This window comes from Physella acuta, unplaced genomic scaffold (assembly GCF_028476545.2).
Source record: "Physella acuta isolate Inbredline_101_S28 unplaced genomic scaffold, ASM2847654v3 ptg000225l, whole genome shotgun sequence".
Lineage (NCBI taxonomy): Eukaryota > Metazoa > Mollusca > Gastropoda > Physidae > Physella > Physella acuta.
In genome coordinates, this window is record NW_026731744.1 from 17,735 (window position 1) to 35,256 (window position 17,522).

The 17,522-nt window shown below is 39.3% G+C and overlaps 3 protein-coding genes across 3 annotated transcripts; 1 reads left to right on the forward strand and 2 right to left on the reverse strand.

Moving 5' to 3' along the window:
• Positions 1–455: 455 nt before the first annotated feature.
• Positions 456–5,833, reverse strand: LOC131937953 (uncharacterized). Its single transcript, XM_059295745.1, has 5 exons — positions 5,727–5,833; positions 2,977–3,049; positions 2,664–2,780; positions 1,634–1,759; positions 456–701 (listed from the first exon to the last, which is right to left on the reverse strand). Exons 1-5 carry the CDS (start codon positions 5,727–5,729, stop codon positions 577–579), a joined length of 444 nt encoding a protein of 147 aa, XP_059151728.1. The 5' UTR covers positions 5,730–5,833; the 3' UTR covers positions 456–576.
• A 4,079-nt stretch (positions 5,834–9,912) lies between these two features.
• LOC131937896 (antistasin-like) lies at positions 9,913–11,658 on the forward strand. Its single transcript, XM_059295603.1, has 2 exons — positions 9,913–10,264; positions 10,375–11,658. Exons 1-2 carry the CDS (start codon positions 10,216–10,218, stop codon positions 11,349–11,351), a joined length of 1,026 nt encoding a protein of 341 aa, XP_059151586.1. The 5' UTR covers positions 9,913–10,215; the 3' UTR covers positions 11,352–11,658.
• A 411-nt stretch (positions 11,659–12,069) lies between these two features.
• On the reverse strand, positions 12,070–16,803 carry LOC131937952 (cysteine-rich motor neuron 1 protein). Its single transcript, XM_059295744.1, has 2 exons — positions 16,682–16,803; positions 12,070–13,371 (listed from the first exon to the last, which is right to left on the reverse strand). Exons 1-2 carry the CDS (start codon positions 16,737–16,739, stop codon positions 12,119–12,121), a joined length of 1,311 nt encoding a protein of 436 aa, XP_059151727.1. The 5' UTR covers positions 16,740–16,803; the 3' UTR covers positions 12,070–12,118.
• Between the last annotated feature and the right edge of the window lie 719 nt (positions 16,804–17,522).

The following is a 17,522-nucleotide window of genomic DNA, read 5'->3' on the forward strand; positions in this document are numbered from 1 at the left end:
CTTTGTAACGAAATTTTTGAGCGTTATTTACACAAGTGTTTAATTTGTTTTAAGTTCAAACAAAAGCTGATATGTTCTACATTAGTTCATTTTTTTTCTAATGATTAAAATTTTAAAATTATTTCTCAAGTCTCACTCAGTTAAACCAAACTCATTTACTGAGTAATCAATCAGCTGGTAGGGGTCGGCTTCGAGTTCAAACCCTCGGGCAGATGAGGCTCGTTAGCTTTGGACAGCCACTCTCTAGGATATATAATCAAAATTAAACAACTGCTGCCTTGTAGTTTGTTCTTGGTTGGACAAAGGCTATGGAAGCAAATCCAAAAACAAAAGTCGGCTGAAACCGGAGTCAATGGCCTCAATGGCGCATAACCAATTGACACGTATCCTTAATTGTGTCGGAGGGGATCCCTTCCAAGACTAAAATGAAAAAGAAGAATCAACTTGTATTTTAGTTTGAGGTTTTTATTTCCGTTCCGTACAGCTCTAACAAAACTAAACTGTCAGATCTGCGAACTGCGTGACGTCTGCTCATTGATGACATCACAACTGTGAGCTCTCGTCTGCTCCGTGACCTCATTTGCATGAAGTGCTGGTGGATCGTCCAATGACGGTGCAGGTACATTGGAACGTCTGGCCGCCGAAAACTTCCGGGAAGACTTCACCGTTGTTCCGACAGACGCCTTTGCTGTCCTTACAGCCTGCAGGGGGGGGGGGGGGGGGGGGGAGACAAGTCGTGACGTCACACTTAGTGTTTACATTTGTTATCATGGTAACGGCAGGTAGAGATTATACACACTTGAAGTTTTTTAAAAAAATCTACTTCTTGACTTTACGGGTTTATTTCATTGTTTTCTACATCAAAATGTGACACTAAAATAAAAAGTGTTTAAGAAAAGTGACTGGTCAAAATTGACATCAATCTATGGGGCGGGGGAGGGGCTTTTTCGCCAAGGTGAATAACTGTAACTAGTATGGTAGGCACAATGTCTCTTTACACGTTTGTTGACGTCAACTATCAGATCGCGTATTACTGCTCTAGTTCTTTATTTGAACTAGTAATAACGTCAGCTAGATTAACACGTACATGAATATAGACAGACCAAACCTGACCTATGACAGACCAAACCTGACCTATGACAGACCAAACCTGACCTATGACAGACCAAACCTGACCTATGACAGACCAAACCTGATCTATGACAGACCAAACCTGACATATGACAGACCAAACCTGACCTATGACAGACCAAACCTGACCTAAGACAGACCAAACCTGACCTATGACAGACCAAACCTGACCTATGACAGACCAAACCTGACATATGACAGACCAAACCTGACTTATGACAGATCAAACCTGATCTATGAGAGACCAAACCTGACCTATGAGAGACAAAACCTGACCTATGACAGACCAAACCTGACCTATGACAGACCAAACCTGACCTATGACAGACCAAACCTGACCTATGACAGCCCAAACCTGACTTATGACAGACCAAACCTGACCTATGACAGATCAAACCTGACCTATGACAGACTAAACCTGACCTATGACAGACCAAACCTGACCTATGACAGACCAAACTTGACCTATGACAGACCAAACTGTCACGACAGCCATACTCACGTGACGTGACGATGTCAGTTTTCAAGATGGTGCTGCCATTTTCCGTGACAGCCTGACAGCCGTACGTGAAACAGCCGTCATTGAACTTGCTGTTGATGGCGTAGCACTGACCTTTGAACTCACAGGCTGAAATACCAGATGACACAATTAGGCACACATTCATCACAAAATTAGTCATTTAGTCTCGTAAATATGCTAACAAATAAACCGGGAGTGATCTCCCCTAAACTTTCTCGAATATTCTTATATAACACAACGGGGGATGGCAACTCGGGATATAGAAATGATTTTTAATCCATTTTTAATTACTTAAACTGTTATAAATAGAATAGAAAGTAGTAGAAAAAAGAATTGCACACCAAGTGAAACCAAACAATATGAGTATAATAGTGTGGAATATTATTAGTCATTTATAAATTCACATGCGGTTTTGAGAAATCGGAAATAGCGTAAATTACTACTTCCGGTCAACGGAAATTACTCAAATTAGGCAGAAAATTAGATCTTTTACTTACATGTGAAATTTCATTTTTTTTCCTGAAAAGTACTCAAGTTATAGTGTTTTAAAAAATTGAAAGTAGAATAAGTCCCACTTCCGTTTACCGAAAATCGCTGAAAAGCGGTTACATAACTAAAAATTTGATATAATACTTACATATGAAATTTCATCAACCTAGCTGTAACGGTACTCAAGTTATCGTGTTCACAGTCACATACACATACATATAAACATACAGAGAGACATACGAACACAACTGCAAAATTATGTTTTTCCGACTCAGGGAGGTAAAAAAAATCTCGATGAGATTTGTAAAAACCTCGATTTTTTTGCAAGATTACAATACTTCCTCTATACTTCGTATACGAGAAGTAAAAAAAAGGGAATAATTACAATTTTCGAACCACATTCATAACAAATTAACATATAAAAAAGGATTGGCTAATGAATGACAGAGAACCAAAACGAGAGACGCACTATTCACCGAAAACTTTTACAACCAAATGTTCACGTCATCACCAAACGACTCACCAGTTGTGGTAGGGGCGTAGCCTCCGTTGTTACATTTGTAGGTGATACACTTAGAGCCCCCTGGGTAGGTGAAAGTGGCGCCGTCAGCAACACTCAGGCCGTTGACGTTACATCCGGCTGTGGACATCAGGGTATATATATATATATATATATATATATATATATATATATATATATATATATATATATATATATATATATATATATATATATATATATATATTTGCGTGCGTCTATATATGTATAAACAAATAGCACCTATAATCAACCTATAACCGATGTAGTTTGGCTATACTGTACGACTATCACTAACCTGCTCTTTTGTCCAAGGACTTTGCCAGGGTGAAGGTCACAAGTAAAGCCAGACATACAGGGGTCAAGAGTTCCTGTAGAAATAAATGGTGGTACTCACCACCAACACAAACAGGTAAAATATAAGGTGGCCAAACTATCATAAACACAAACAGGTAAAATATAAGGTGGCCAAACTATCATAAACACAAACAGGTAAAATATAAGGTAGCCAAACTACCATAAACACAAACAGGTAAAATATAAGGTGGCCAAACTATCATAAACACAAACAGGTAAAATATAAGGTGGCCAAACTATCATAAACACAAACAGGTAAAATATAACGTGGCCAAACTACCATAAACACAAACAGGTAAAATATAAGGTGGCCAAACTACCATAAACACAAACAGGTAAAATATAAGGTAGCCCACCACCATAAACACAAACAGGTAAAATATAAGGTGGCCAAACTATCATAAACACAAACAGGTAAAATATAAGGTGGCCAAACTACCATAAACACAAACAGGTAAAATATAAGGTGGCCAAACTACCATAAACACAAACAGGTAAAATATAAGGTAGCCCACCACCATAAACACAAACAGGTAAAATATAAGGTGGCCCAACTACCATAAACACAAACTGGTAAAATATAAGGTAGCCCAACTACCATAAACACAAACAGGTAAAATATAAGGTGGCCAAACTACCATAAACACAAACAGGTAAAATATAAGGTAGCCAAACTATCATAAACACAAACAGGTAAAATATAAGGTAGCCAAACTATCATAAACGCAAACAGGTAAAATATAAGGTAGCCAAACTACCATAAACACAAACAGGTAAAATATAAGATGGCCAAACTACCATAAACACAAACAGGTAAAATATAAGGTAGCCAAACTACCATAAACACAAACAGGTAAAATATAAGATGGCCAAACTACCATAAACACAAACAGGTAAAATATAAGGTAGCCAAACTACCATAAACACAAACAGGTAAAATATAAGGTAGCCAAACTACCATAAACACAAACAGGTAAAATATAAGATGGCCAAACTACCATAAACACAAACAGGTAAAATATAAGGTAGCCAAACTACCATAAACACAAACAGGTAAAATATAAGATGGCCAAACTATCATAAACACAAACAGGTAAAATATAAGGTAGCCCAACTACCACCAACACAAACAGGTAAAATATAAGGTAGCCCAACTACCACCAACACAAACAGGTAAAATATAAGGTGGCCAAACTATCATAAACACAAACAGGTAAAATTTAAGGTGGCCAAACTACCATAAACACAAACAGGTAAAATATAAGGTAGTCAAACTATCATAAACACAAACAGGTAAAATATAAGATGGCCAAACTACCATAAACACAAACAGGTAAAATATAAGGTAGCCAAACTACCATAAACACAAACAGGTAAAATATAAGATGGCCAAACTACCATAAACACAAACAGGTAAAATATAAGGTAGCCAAACTACCATAAACACAAACAGGTAAAATATAAGGTAGCCAAACTACCATAAACACAAACAGGTAAAATATAAGATGGCCAAACTACCATAAACACAAACAGGTAAAATATAAGGTAGCCAAACTACCATAAACACAAACAGGTAAAATATAAGATGACCAAACTATCATAAACACAAACAGGTAAAATATAAGGTAGCCAAACTATCATAAACACAAACAGGTAAAATATAAGGTAGCCAAACTATCATAAACACAAACAGGTAAAATATAAGGTAGCCAAACTACCATAAACAAAAACAGGTAAAATATAAGGTAGCCAAACTACCATAAACACAAACAGGTAAAATATAAGATGGCCAAACTACCATAAACACAAACAGGTAAAATGTAAGGTAGCCAAACTACCATAAACACAAACAGGTAAAATATAAGATGGCCAAGCTATCATAAACACAAACAGGTAAAATATAAGGTAACCAAACAATCATAAACACAAACAGGTAAAATATAAGGTAGCCAAACTATCATAAACACAAACAGGTAAAATATAAAGTGGTCAAACTACCATAAACACAAACAGGTAAAATATAAGGTGGCCAAACTACCATAAACACAAACAGGTAAAATATAAGGTGGCCAAACTACCATAAACACAAACAGGTAAAATATAAGGTGGCCAAACTACCATAAACACAAACAGGTAAAATATAAGGTGGCCAAACTACCATAAACACAAACAGGTAAAATATAAGGTAGCCAAACTACCATAAACACAAACAGGTAAAATATAAGATGCCCAAACTACCATAAACACAAACAGGTAAAATATAAGGTAGCCCAACTAACATAAACACAAACAGGTAAAATATAAGATGGCCAAACTATCATAAACACAAACAGGTAATATATAAGGTGGCCAAACTACCATAAACACAAACAGGTAAAATATAAGGTAGCCAAACTACCATAAACACAAACAGGTAATATATAAGAGCAACATGACAACTCACCATCCTACCAGCAACATGACAACTCACCATCCTACCAGCAACATGACAACTAACCATCCTACCATCCTACCATCAACGTGACAACTCACCATCCTACCATCCTACCAGCAACATGACAACACACCATCCTACCATCCTACCATCAACATGACAACTCACCATCCTATCAGCAATATGACAATTAACAATCCTACCATCAACGTGACAACTCACCATCCTGCCATCCTACCATCAACATGACAACTCACCATTCTGCAAACGTTCGCTGTCCAAAGCTTCAGCAAGTGAGTAGCTTACCCTGTGATGTTCATCCGCTTTAAAAAGTTTTCTCTTATGCTAATTAGCGTCAGGTCTGAAGCCTAATCTAATTGTTAGCCTAATGAGCTGGGCTACAGAACAGAGTCATCGAGTAATTAGACTAAAGGTGGAGCTCTCATACAAGTTGAATTTAATTCGTTTCTTCACAAAAGTTAATTCACTCGTTGGTGGCTCAGGGTGTGTCGTCTTGGAAAGTTGTTTCATAGGGCAGAAAGGGGCATATAGGGGCATATAGAGGCATAAAGGGCATATAGGGGCACAAGAGAGGCCCTTCGTTTGTAGGGTGTCGACAGAAATTGCACAGTGACATGTTTCCTCAACTCTAAACGTGTGTCCTTCGCTTAATTCATGTAAATAGATGTGCATATAATTAGACAGATGTGCATACAAATAGTCGGCAACACAACAACTCGACAAATCCAGATTAGCGAATCCTTTCAGGCGTTAATTTGAATGGAAACAACGTTTACACAAGGCTAAAGTCGATGTCTGCAGAGTTTGGGGGTCGGGCTAACAAAACATTTGTTTTAATTATTGCACCAGCTGTCGTTTAGCTGCGAGCATTAGTTGAGATGTCTGATGTATGAAACATCAGTAATGATGTCACAAGATGTATGAAACATCAGTAGAGATGTCATAAGATGTATGAAACATTAGTAATGATGTCACAAGATGTTTGAAACATCAGTAGAGATGTCATAAGATGTATGAAACATCAGTAATGATGTCAAAAGATGTATGAAACATTAGTAATGATGTCACAAGATGTTTGAAACATCAGTAGAGATGTCATAAGATGTATGAAACATCAGTAATGATGTCACAAGATGTGTGAAACATCAGTAATGATGTCACAAGATGTGTAAAACATCAGTAATGATGTCACAAGATGTATGAATCATCAGTAATCATGACACAAGATGTATGAAACATCAGTAATGATGTCACAAGATGTGTAAAACATCAGTTGAGTTCTCACATAATACTTGAAACATCACTTTAGATGTCACAATTGTCTTTTTCAGTTAGTTGTCAGAGCTTCGACAACGATCTAAGAAGGGGAGGTAATTGCCTTTCAGAGATCACAAGCAACGTGTCGGGGTTTGACGCAATTTGTAGTCGTCTGCTGTGTCGTGTCAACATCATTTGGAAAGGGATGCATTTATTAGGACCCGGGTCCCAATAGTGGCCGAGGCTATTAGGACCCGGGTCCCAATAGCCACGGCCGCTATTGGACCAGCCAATAGAATTGCTAGATTTAGTTATACAAAAGTTCTTTTAAGATGCAGAATATTGCTTTTCTGTTGTGAGTTTTTTCCCTTTTAATTCTAAATGATGTATTGCGATCTTGCTTTAAATACCCGATATCATTACTGACAAATGTTATGATGAGCGGGTGTCGTTAGGTCTATAATATAATTATGGCATATGGTATGAACTTCTATGGCCGAGCGAATGTTAAGCGCGCATGTTAAAATGTGTTTTATTTTTTTTCTGTTAAACGTAATTTGATTTCATATATATATATATATATATATATATATATATATATATATATATATATATATATATATATATATATATATATATATATATATACATATATATATATATATATATATATATATATATATATATATATATATATATATATATATATATATATATATATATATATAATTGTATAAAAAAGCTCTATAGGCTGCAGACTACAGCTTCCGGGCCCGTTTTCTTGAACACGAATATCTCGCATGCGTTGTAGTACGCTTTAATAGAAGCAATATGTAACATTTGAACTCACAATGACCCCAAATCCGTCTTTCCCTCTTGCTGGGTTGGGAAGGGGGGGGGGGGGGACTACGACGACAACAAATCTCGACAAGCTCATAGCAATGGTCTTGCTATGACGTATGCTATACGCCTACACTGTTCACATTTATACCAAAGCGAACTCACAGTTAACCTAGGCTACACCGTGTCGGTATTTTTCTTGCGCTGACCAGAAAACGCTAGCGGGCGTTCAATGGATCAACTATGTTTTTATAATTGGCGTGTTTAAAAACCTAAATCTAGAAAAAAATATATAGTCTAAAAAAACAATTAAAAAAAGACACTCATGCAATCAACTCAATGAAATGTTAAACTTTGATTAATACACTACTTCTCGCAAAAACGAGAGCTTTGATAGGTTCCGATCCCGTAACTAATAGAGAATCGGGGGAAACTGCGTTCTCCACTCGACCACGACGTCATACGATAATACCTAATTATTTAATGATTTTGTATATAGAGCTAAATATAGGGTATTTAGAAATAGCAATGCAAGAACTAAAGCTAGCTAATCCGCATAACCAATTACAATAAAAGACAACAAAATACGAGCAAATACACAAGAAAAATCAAATAAACATAAAAGATATAATTTTAATACAGGTTGTACAAGTGCTTAACGAACTTAATGCCGGGTCCCAATAGCGGCCGTGGCTATTAGGCCCCGGGTCCCAATAGCCACTTCCTTTGGAAAGTGTGAGCTTCATTTAAAAAGTGTGAGCTTCATTTAGAAAGTGTGAGCTTCATTTAGAAAGTGCGAGCATCATTTAGAAAGTGTGAGCTTCATTTAGATAGTGTGAGCTTCATTTAGAAAGTGTGAGCTTCATTTAGAAAGTGTGAGCTTTATTTAGAAAGTGTGAGCTTTATTTAGAAAGTGTGAGCTTCATTTAGAAAGTGTGAGCTTCATTTAGAAAGTGTGAGCGCCATTTAAAAAGTGTGAGCTTGATTTAGAAAGTGTGAGCTTCATTTAGAAAGTGTGAGCTTCATTTAGAAAGTGTGAGCTTCATTTAGAAAGTGTGAGCTTCATTTAGAAAGTGTGAGCTTTATTTAGAAAGTGTGAGCTTAATTTAGAAAGTGTGAGCTTCATTTAGAAAGTGCGAGCTTCATTTAGAAAGTGTGAGCTTTATTTAGAAAGTGTGAGCTTAATTTAGAAAGTGTGAGCTTCATTTAGAAAGTGTGAGCTTCATTTAGAAAGTGTGAGCTTCATTTAGAAAGTGTGAGCTTCATTTAGAAAGTGTGAGCTTCATTTAGAAAGTGTGAGCTTCATTTAGAACAAATAACTTAAAATTGGAAAATAAAACTTGTATGAAAAAAAAATGTGTAATAATAAAAAAATGTGTAATAATAAGCGTGTAAAGTACTGGAAAAAAGACAATAAAACTTTCTTTCTTTCTTTATAAAAGCTTTAGTCGCTCATGTAATCTCCCACACACGTGTGGGAGTGTGGGAATGGTGTGGGGAATGGTGTGGGAATGGTGTGGGAATGGTGTGGGGAATAGGGTGGTGGCCCATTTCTACGTTGTTTGGTCTGCCAATAGACAGCTCTCACGGTTAAACTAGCTTTTGATTGGTTGATACTGATCTGTCAGCGTCACAAAGCCCATTGGACATGTTCGCAACGACCTTCATTGATGACCTACATTGATATCCGTGTCGGTTCATTACCAACAACAAGGACGCCCCCCCCCCCCCCACCTCTTCCCTCACCTCCCCCCCACACCAACAAACTGACAGATAGAAATCTACACATATTTGTAGAATAGTGATTGGAAAAAGCTAACGAGGCTAGGACATTTTATTTCATACATGTTTTAATCTGTTGATTACATCTTGCACTCAATGACATTGTTGAATTATTCTATTTATAGGCCAATCTAAGCACTTCTTTTATAATCATTCAGGTCCTATACAAGCCATATTGTATATATTTTACACCACCATTTTTATATTCGTTCTGTTGACTCGTACGTTTCTCAAATAAAATGTGCGACGTTTAATTGAATTCCATTCATCAAAATGTGTCGCTATCCTTAAGTAAGGTAATTTGGGACGGTTGAGGCCGACCGGTCATGGGTTTGTTTACATCCGGTGTTGACAAACCCTCCAGGATATGACGGGCACGCTCGGAATGTTTCATTTTAACCAATCAAAATTGACGTTTTGTGTGCTACGCTTCAACGATCTTTAGATTAATTTAAAAAAAAAAACAGAACTTCCGTAATTTTTTATGTTTTGATTTAATGTTAAAATCTACGTCTGAACCTGCCTATATAAAGCATCAAACACAAGTGAAACTCATTCGGCCATAAGATTGTTGAACATAGCTGTTTCATACAGGGAGCTTTAGCAGCCAACAGCTTAAGACAGCCAACAGCTTAAGACAGCCAACAGCCCAAGACAGCCAACAGCCCAAGACAGCCAACAGCTTAAGACAGCCAACAGCCCAAGACAGCCAACAGCCCAAGACAGCCAACAGCCCAAGACAGCCAACAGCTTAAGACAGCCAACAGCCCAAGACAGCCAACAGCTTAAGACAGCCAACAGCCCAAGACAGCCAACAGCTTAAGACAGCCAACTTGTGACGAGAAAATGTTTCTCGTACAGCTGCTGTTCACTTTGTTACTCTGCAGCCCCGCATGTAAAGTAACATTTTAATTTCAGGATTAGTTTTGTTTCAAATCTTTTATAAAACATATTTACCAATATTGTGTTTACTTGCTGTCTAAACAAAATCATTTTTAATTTCAGTATGTAGAATAGCACCGGGCTTCCCTATCGACTGCCTCCAGGTCGCCTGCAAGTGTCCATACGGCACCATATGGTCGACGGACGCCAACGGATGTGACGTCTGCAGCTGTAAGCCGGCTCCGTGTCTACCAGCTGTTTGTCCTACCATCAAATGTGCCTACGGTCTGGCTACCGACGCCAACGGCTGTGAGATCTGCAGCTGTAAGCCGGCTCCGTGTCTACCAGCTGTTTGTCCTACCATCAAATGTGCCTACGGTCTGGCTACCGACGCCAACGGATGTGAAATCTGTAGCTGTAAGCCGGCTCCGTGTCTACCAGCTGTTTGTCCTACCATCAAATGTGCCTACGGTCTGGCTACCGACGCCAACGGCTGTGAGATCTGCAGCTGTAAGCCGGCTCCGTGTCTACCAGCTGTTTGTCCTACCATCAAATGTGCCTACGGTCTGGCTACCGACGCCAACGGATGTGAAATCTGTAGCTGTAAGCCGGCTCCGTGTCTACCAGCTGTTTGTCCTACCATCAAATGTGCCTACGGTCTGACTACTGACGCCAACGGCTGTGAAATCTGCAGCTGTAAGCCGGCTCCGTGTCTACCAGCTGTTTGTCCTACCATCAAATGTGCCTACGGTCTGGCTACCGACGCCAACGGATGTGAAATCTGTAGCTGTAAGCCGGCTCCGTGTCTACCAGCTGTTTGTCCTACCATCAAATGTGCCTACGGTCTGGCTACCGACGCCAACGGATGTGAAATCTGCAGCTGTAAGCCGGCTCCGTGTCCGCTGGTCAAATGTGCCAACTTCTGCCGGGGCGGGTTCCTGACGGACGAGAACGGGTGCCAGACCTGCCGGTGTAAGTGCCTGGAGTACGCCTGCAGGTGCCCGTACGGCACCATCTGGACTGTTGACATCAACGGCTGTAGAAGATGCAGCTGTAGGCCTAGGCTGGGCAGGCCTGTGCTGGACCTTGCTGAGGTTTGAGTGGACATGGGCGTGGCTGGGTCACGTATGTGTATGGGTCACGTGTGTGTGGGTCACGTGTGTGTGGGTCACGTGTGTGTGTGTGGGTCACGTGTGTGTGTGGGTCACGTGTGTGGCAGGATCACGTGTCACCAAGATCACTAGCTGAAGGGTGATCAGCTGGATACATGTGGTCATCTATACTTACATCTAGAGATATGTGTATTTATGAGCGATCGCCATTTGTTACAGAAAACTACGTGGTCCAGTGTTGAAATATTGTGTTATTTTTTATTTTATTATAAATAAATTTTCTTTGATACTGCAATATTATTGTGTTGTTGTTTGATTACATTGCCGAGCTGCAATCTTGTCTTGTATTTTACATTTAGTTCCGCTGCTTTTTATTTTAGAATAAAATTCAATTGCTTTTTTTAGACTTTAAAAATTCTATTCATTCTGTAATGAAATCCTTTTTTTGGCGATTCCCCCCCCCCTCCCCTACCTCACACGTCGTCACAAAAGCTCCACCCTCGTCATCATCACACACCGTCACAAAATTACACCCCCTCCCCCTTACGAGTGTGACGTCATTTATGCACGATCCCTAACACACATACAGAAAACAAGTTAATACAAAATACAGAAAATATGTTGAAGAATTCACACACAAAAATAGAGAAAAAATGTTTTAGAAAACACATGTATTTTAAGATACCTAAAAATATCCTATTTTGTAACGCACACATTTAAGGTTATGACGTCAGTGTTTATTCAAGCGTGTCGACCTACATCTCATCAGAATCTAGGTCAGGGCCGTAATAACAGAAACACCTTCTGCAACCCTCCCTGTCCAAAGTCCAGTAGGTCAAGAATGGACAAGTACACCTGTCCTCTGGACATTTGCACCGACACACTGGGCATCCTCTGGAATCTTCCTGGAAACCACGGGAGCAGCGGAGGTTGCAGGTGAAACGCCCACAAGATGGCGGCTGACATTGGCAGGTGGGGCAGCCGTTGGCGTCTGTGCCGTGGGCGTGGCCGTGGGGGCAAAGGTCAGGGCAAGAGGGCGCTGGACATGTTGGGTGACATTCGCAAATGTCACATCCATAAATGTCCTTGCTGAAAGTGACGTCACCAGCACACGGCGGACACTGCGGTGGACGACACACGGCAGCACACCTACACACCTCACAGCCGTCCTGGTCCTTTTCCTGCACGACCCCCGCAGGACAGGCGACAGGACATTGTGCTGCATCAGGACATTTGACCGGCGCACACTCACAGACCTCACATCCCCTCTCGTCCGTCCGCACCCTGAGGCCTGACCTACACGCCGCGGGGCAGGGCAGGAACGGGCAGTCCACGCGCTGACACAAGCACACGTCACATCCGTTGTGGTCTCGGTCAAGGACGACGAGGTCCCCGCACAGTTCCGGGCAGACGGGCAGCGGGCATTGACCTCGCTGGCAGCGACAGACCGTACAGCCGTTGTCGTCTTGCTCGAAGGTAAATCCTCCCCCACACACCCCGTCCGGGCAGACGGGCAGCGGGCAGGACGCGGGGAGGCAGTCACACACAGCACAGCCGCGTGAATCTGTCGAGAGGAGTAACCGCCCCTGGCAGTCGACACCCGAGCAGTCTAGCTGGGGACACGCCTCACATTCACACACCTCGCACCCGTCGGCGTCCGTCACCTGACCGTAGGGGCAGTACAAGAACAGGCATCTGACGTCACACTCTGGCTTACACTGGCAGGTCTTACAGCCTCGCTGGTCAGTGGCGAAACCAGCCGGACACTGGTCAGTCGCGTGACACGGAAGTTGGAGACACTCGTCTGCTTGACATGCGCAGACCGGACAGTTGTTGTCGTCTGTTTGCAGACCGTTCGGACACGTGATACCCGTGCAGGTGATGACTGGACAGGCCTGGATGGTTGACTTACAGCGACAAACAGCACAGCCGTACAGGTCCAGGGTCCACTCCGTGCCGTAGGGACAGTCGCAGTTGACCTCTGGACACGACAGGGGGGCGGGCTGGGCTGGAGTAGAGGAGGCAGGTGAGTGGGGTGGTGTTAGGGGTGGGGGGGGGTGATCATTGTTTGGTACAGTGTATTTTTGTATATTGTCATTGTTTGGTGCAATATGCTGTTGTATATTGTCATTGTTTGGTACAGTTTGTTGTATATTGTCATTGTTTGGTACAGTGTGCTGTTGTATATTGTCATTGTTTGGTACATTGTGTTGTTGTATATTGTAATTGTTTGGTACAGTGTGTTTTTGTATATTGTCATTGTTTGGTACAGTGTGTTGTTGTATATTGTCATTGTTTGATACAGTGTGTTGTTGTATATTGTCATTGTTTGGTACAGTGTGCTGTTGTATATTGTCATTGTTTGGTACAGCATGTTGTTGTATATGGTCATAGTTTGGTACAGTGTTGTTGTATATTGTCATTGTTTGGTACAGTGTGCTGCTGTATATTGTCATTGTTTGGTACAGCATGTTGTTGTATATTTTCATTGTTTGGTACAGTGTGTTGTATATTGTCATTGTTTGGTACAGTGTGTTGTATATTGTCATTGTTTGGTACAATGTGTTGTATATTGTCATTGTTTGGTACAGTGTGCTGTTGTATATTGTCATTGTTTGGTACAGTGTGTTGTTGTATATTGTCATTGTTTGGTACAGTGTGTTGTTGTATATTGTCATTGTTTGGTACAATGTGTTGTATATTGTCATTGTTTGGTACAGTGTGCTGTTGTATATTGTCATTGTTTGGTACAGTGTCTTGTTGTATAATGTCATTGTTTGGTTCAGTGTGTTGTTGTATATTGTCATTGTTTGGTACAGTGTGTTGTTGTATATTGTCATTGTTTGGTACAGTGTGTTGTTGTATATTGTCATTGTTTGGTACAGTGTGTTGTTGTATATTGTCATTGTTTGGTACAGTGTGTTGTTGTATATTGTCATTGTTTGGTACAGTGGGTTGTATATTGTCATTGTTTGGTACAGTGTGTTGTTGTATATTGTCATTGTTTGGTACAGTGGGTTGTTGTATATTGTCATTGTTTGGTACAGTGTGTTGTTGTATATTGTCATTGTTTGGTACAGTGTGTTGTTGTATATTGTCATTGTTTGGTACAGTGTGTTGTATATTGTCATTGTTTGGTACAGTGTGTTGTTGTATATTGTCATTGTTTGGTACAGTGTGTTGTTGTATATTGTCATTGTTTGGTACAATGTGTTGTATATTGTCATTGTTTGGTACAATGTGTTGTATATTGTCATTGTTTGGAACAATGTGTTGTATATTGTCATTGTTTGGTACAATGTGTTGTATATTGTCATTGTTTGGTACAATGTGTTGTATATTGTCATTGTTTGGTACAATGTGTTGTATATGGTCATTGTTTGGTACAATGTGTTGTATATTGTCATTGTTTGGTACAGTGTGTTGTTGTATATTGTCATTGTTTGGTACAGTTTGTTGTATATTGTCATTGTTTGGTACAGTGTGCTGTTGTATATTGTCATTGTTTGGTACAGTGTGTTGTTGTATATTGTCATTGTTTGGTACAGTGTGCTGTTGTATATTGTCATTGTTTGGTACAGTGGGTTGTTGTATATTGTCATTGTTTGGTACAGTGTGTTGTTGTATATTGTCATTGTTTGGTACAGTGTGTTGTTGTATATTGTCATTGTTTGGTACAGTGTGTTGTATATTGTCATTGTTTGGTACAGTGTGTTGTTGTATATTGTCATTGTTTGGTACAGTGGGTTGTATATTGTCATTGTTTGGTACAGTGTGTTGTTGTATATTGTCATTGTTTGGTACAGTGGGTTGTTGTATATTGTCATTGTTTGGTACAGTGTGTTGTTGTATATTGTCATTGTTTGGTACAGTGTGTTGTTGTATATTGTCATTGTTTGGTACAGTGTGTTGTATATTGTCATTGTTTGGTAAAGTGTGTTGTTGTATATTGTCATTGTTTGGTACAGTGTGTTGTTGTATATTGTCATTGTTTGGTACAATGTGTTGTATATTGTCATTGTTTGGTACAATGTGTTGTATATTGTCATTGTTTGGTACAATGTGTTGTATATTGTCATTGTTTGGTACAATGTGTTGTATATTGTCATTGTTTGGTACAATGTGTTGTATATTGTCATTGTTTGGTACAATGTGTTGTATATTGTCATTGTTTGGTACAGTGTGTTGTTGTATATTGTCATTGTTTGGTACAGTTTGTTGTATATTGTCATTGTTTGGTACAGTTTGTTGTATATTGTCATTGTTTGGTACAGTGTGCTGTTGTATATTGTCATTGTTTGGTACAGTGTGTTGTTGTATATTGTCATTGTTTGGTACAGTGTGTTGTTGTATATTGTCATTGTTTGGTACAATGTGTTGTATATTGTCATTGTTTGGTACAGTGTGCTGTTGTATATTGTCATAGTTTGGTACAGTGTGTTGTTGTATATTGTCATTGTTTGGTTCAGTGTGTTGTATATTGTCATTGTTTGGTACAGTGTGTTGTTGTATATTGCCATTGTTTGGTACAGTGTGTTGTTGTATATTGCCATTGTTTGGTACAGTGTGTTGTTGTATATTGCCATTGTTTGGTACAGTGTGTTGTTGTATATTGCCATTGTTTGGTACAGTGTGTTGTTGTATATTGTCATAGTTTGGTACAGTGTGTTGTTGTATATTGTCATTCAGTGTGTTGCTTTATATTGTCATAGTTTGGTACAGTGTGTTGTTGTATATTGTCATTGTTTGGTACAGTGTGTTGTTGTATATTGCCATTGTTTGGTACAGTGTGTTGTTGTATATTGTCATTGTTTGGTACAGTGTGTTGTTGTATATTGTCTTTGTTTGGTACAGTTTGTTGTTGTATATTGTCATTGTTTGGTACAGTGTGTTGTTGTATATTGTCATTGTTTGGTACAGTGTGTTGTTGTATATTGTCATTGTTTGGTACAGTGTGTTGCTGCATGGCGTCAATTGTCAGCATTACAAGTTTTGTAATAACAAATGTCCATATTGGACATTATGTTGTTTAGCTGAAGTTCTATATGACAAGTATGTCTTCTTGTTATCAGATCCTAACAAATTCTAATAGGGAACATGATGGGAACATGATGGGAACATTATGGGAATATGATGGGAACATGATGGGAATATGATGGGAATATGATGGGAATATGATGGGAACATGATGGGAACAACGTTTCAAGGCGGGGACACTTTATGTGATGAGATAATAACTTTAAATAATTCATACATTAATATTTATATATGTATGTAAATTAGTATGTATACATAATATAAAACCCTAACATACTTACAAGAGGTGCAGTAGATCCCCATTAAGACGAAGACAGCGACTAAGCTAGAGTCCATCATGTTTACAGTGCTATGATAAAACAAATAATGAGAGATAATCCACCACTACATCTGTCATTTATGAGTTAATCCTCCACTGTAGATGTTATTTGTTGGTGAATTTGTTTGACAGGTGGGGCGTGTTATCTGACCCCCATCTTCCTGTTGTCGCGTGCTCAATGTTGTTGATCTAACTGCTGTTGTGGTCAACTGTTGATCTAACTGCTGTTGTTGTCTGTCAACCTGTTGATCTAACTGCTGTTGTGGTCAACTGTTGATCTAACTGCTGTTGTGGTCAACTGTTGATCTAACTGCTGTTGTGGTCAACTGTTGATCTAACTGCTGTTGTGGTCAAATGTTGATCTAACTGCTGTTGGCCTTGTTGTCCTGTCTAAAACTCACATATTTTATCGCCAGCTAACGACAAACACATGTAAATATGACGCCCATAACTTTACAACTCGCGAGTGGCAACAGTCACCAAAGTTGATTTTACTTGGGTTTCTGAATCAAAATTTCTGTCAGGTTTTTTTTTTCATAGCTTCTTTGCAAGCTTAATTTCATAAGAGCTGTGTTTGTGTGTTCGTTTGTGTGTGTGTGTGTGTGTGTGTGTGTGTGTGTGGTTGTGTGTGTGTGTTGAACATGAACAGCTACTCGACAAGTCACGTGATCTGGTGTTCATGTGTTGTGTTTAAAACTAGAACCAATAGAAGCGGCATCGTTTGATGAGTTGAGTCCGACCATTATTATTGACATGGAAAGAAAAAGTTAGTTTTTTTTTTTTTTTTTATGCGGCGTGAATTA

What these genes read in the sequence shown, in the direction of transcription:
- LOC131937953 (XM_059295745.1), bottom strand. An exon ending in CTACGCCCCTACCACAACTG is followed by an intron (nt 1,760 to 2,663) that starts GTGAGTCGTTTG and finishes CTGGTATTTCAG; the next exon opens with CCTGTGAGTTCAAAGGTCAG. An exon ending in AACTGACATCGTCACGTCAC is followed by an intron (nt 702 to 1,633) that starts GTGAGTATGGCT and finishes CCCCCCCTGCAG; the next exon opens with GCTGTAAGGACAGCAAAGGC.
- LOC131937896 (XM_059295603.1), top strand. Translation starts at nt 10,216, where the DNA reads ATGTTTCTCGTACAGCTGCTGTTCACTTTGTTACTCTGCAGCCCCGCA. An exon ending in GTTACTCTGCAGCCCCGCAT is followed by an intron (nt 10,265 to 10,374) that starts GTAAAGTAACAT and finishes TTTTAATTTCAG; the next exon opens with TATGTAGAATAGCACCGGGC.
- LOC131937952 (XM_059295744.1), bottom strand. Translation starts at nt 16,739, where the DNA reads ATGATGGACTCTAGCTTAGTCGCTGTCTTCGTCTTAATGGGGATCTAC. An exon ending in GGGGATCTACTGCACCTCTT is followed by an intron (nt 13,372 to 16,681) that starts GTAAGTATGTTA and finishes CCTCTACTCCAG; the next exon opens with CCCAGCCCGCCCCCCTGTCG.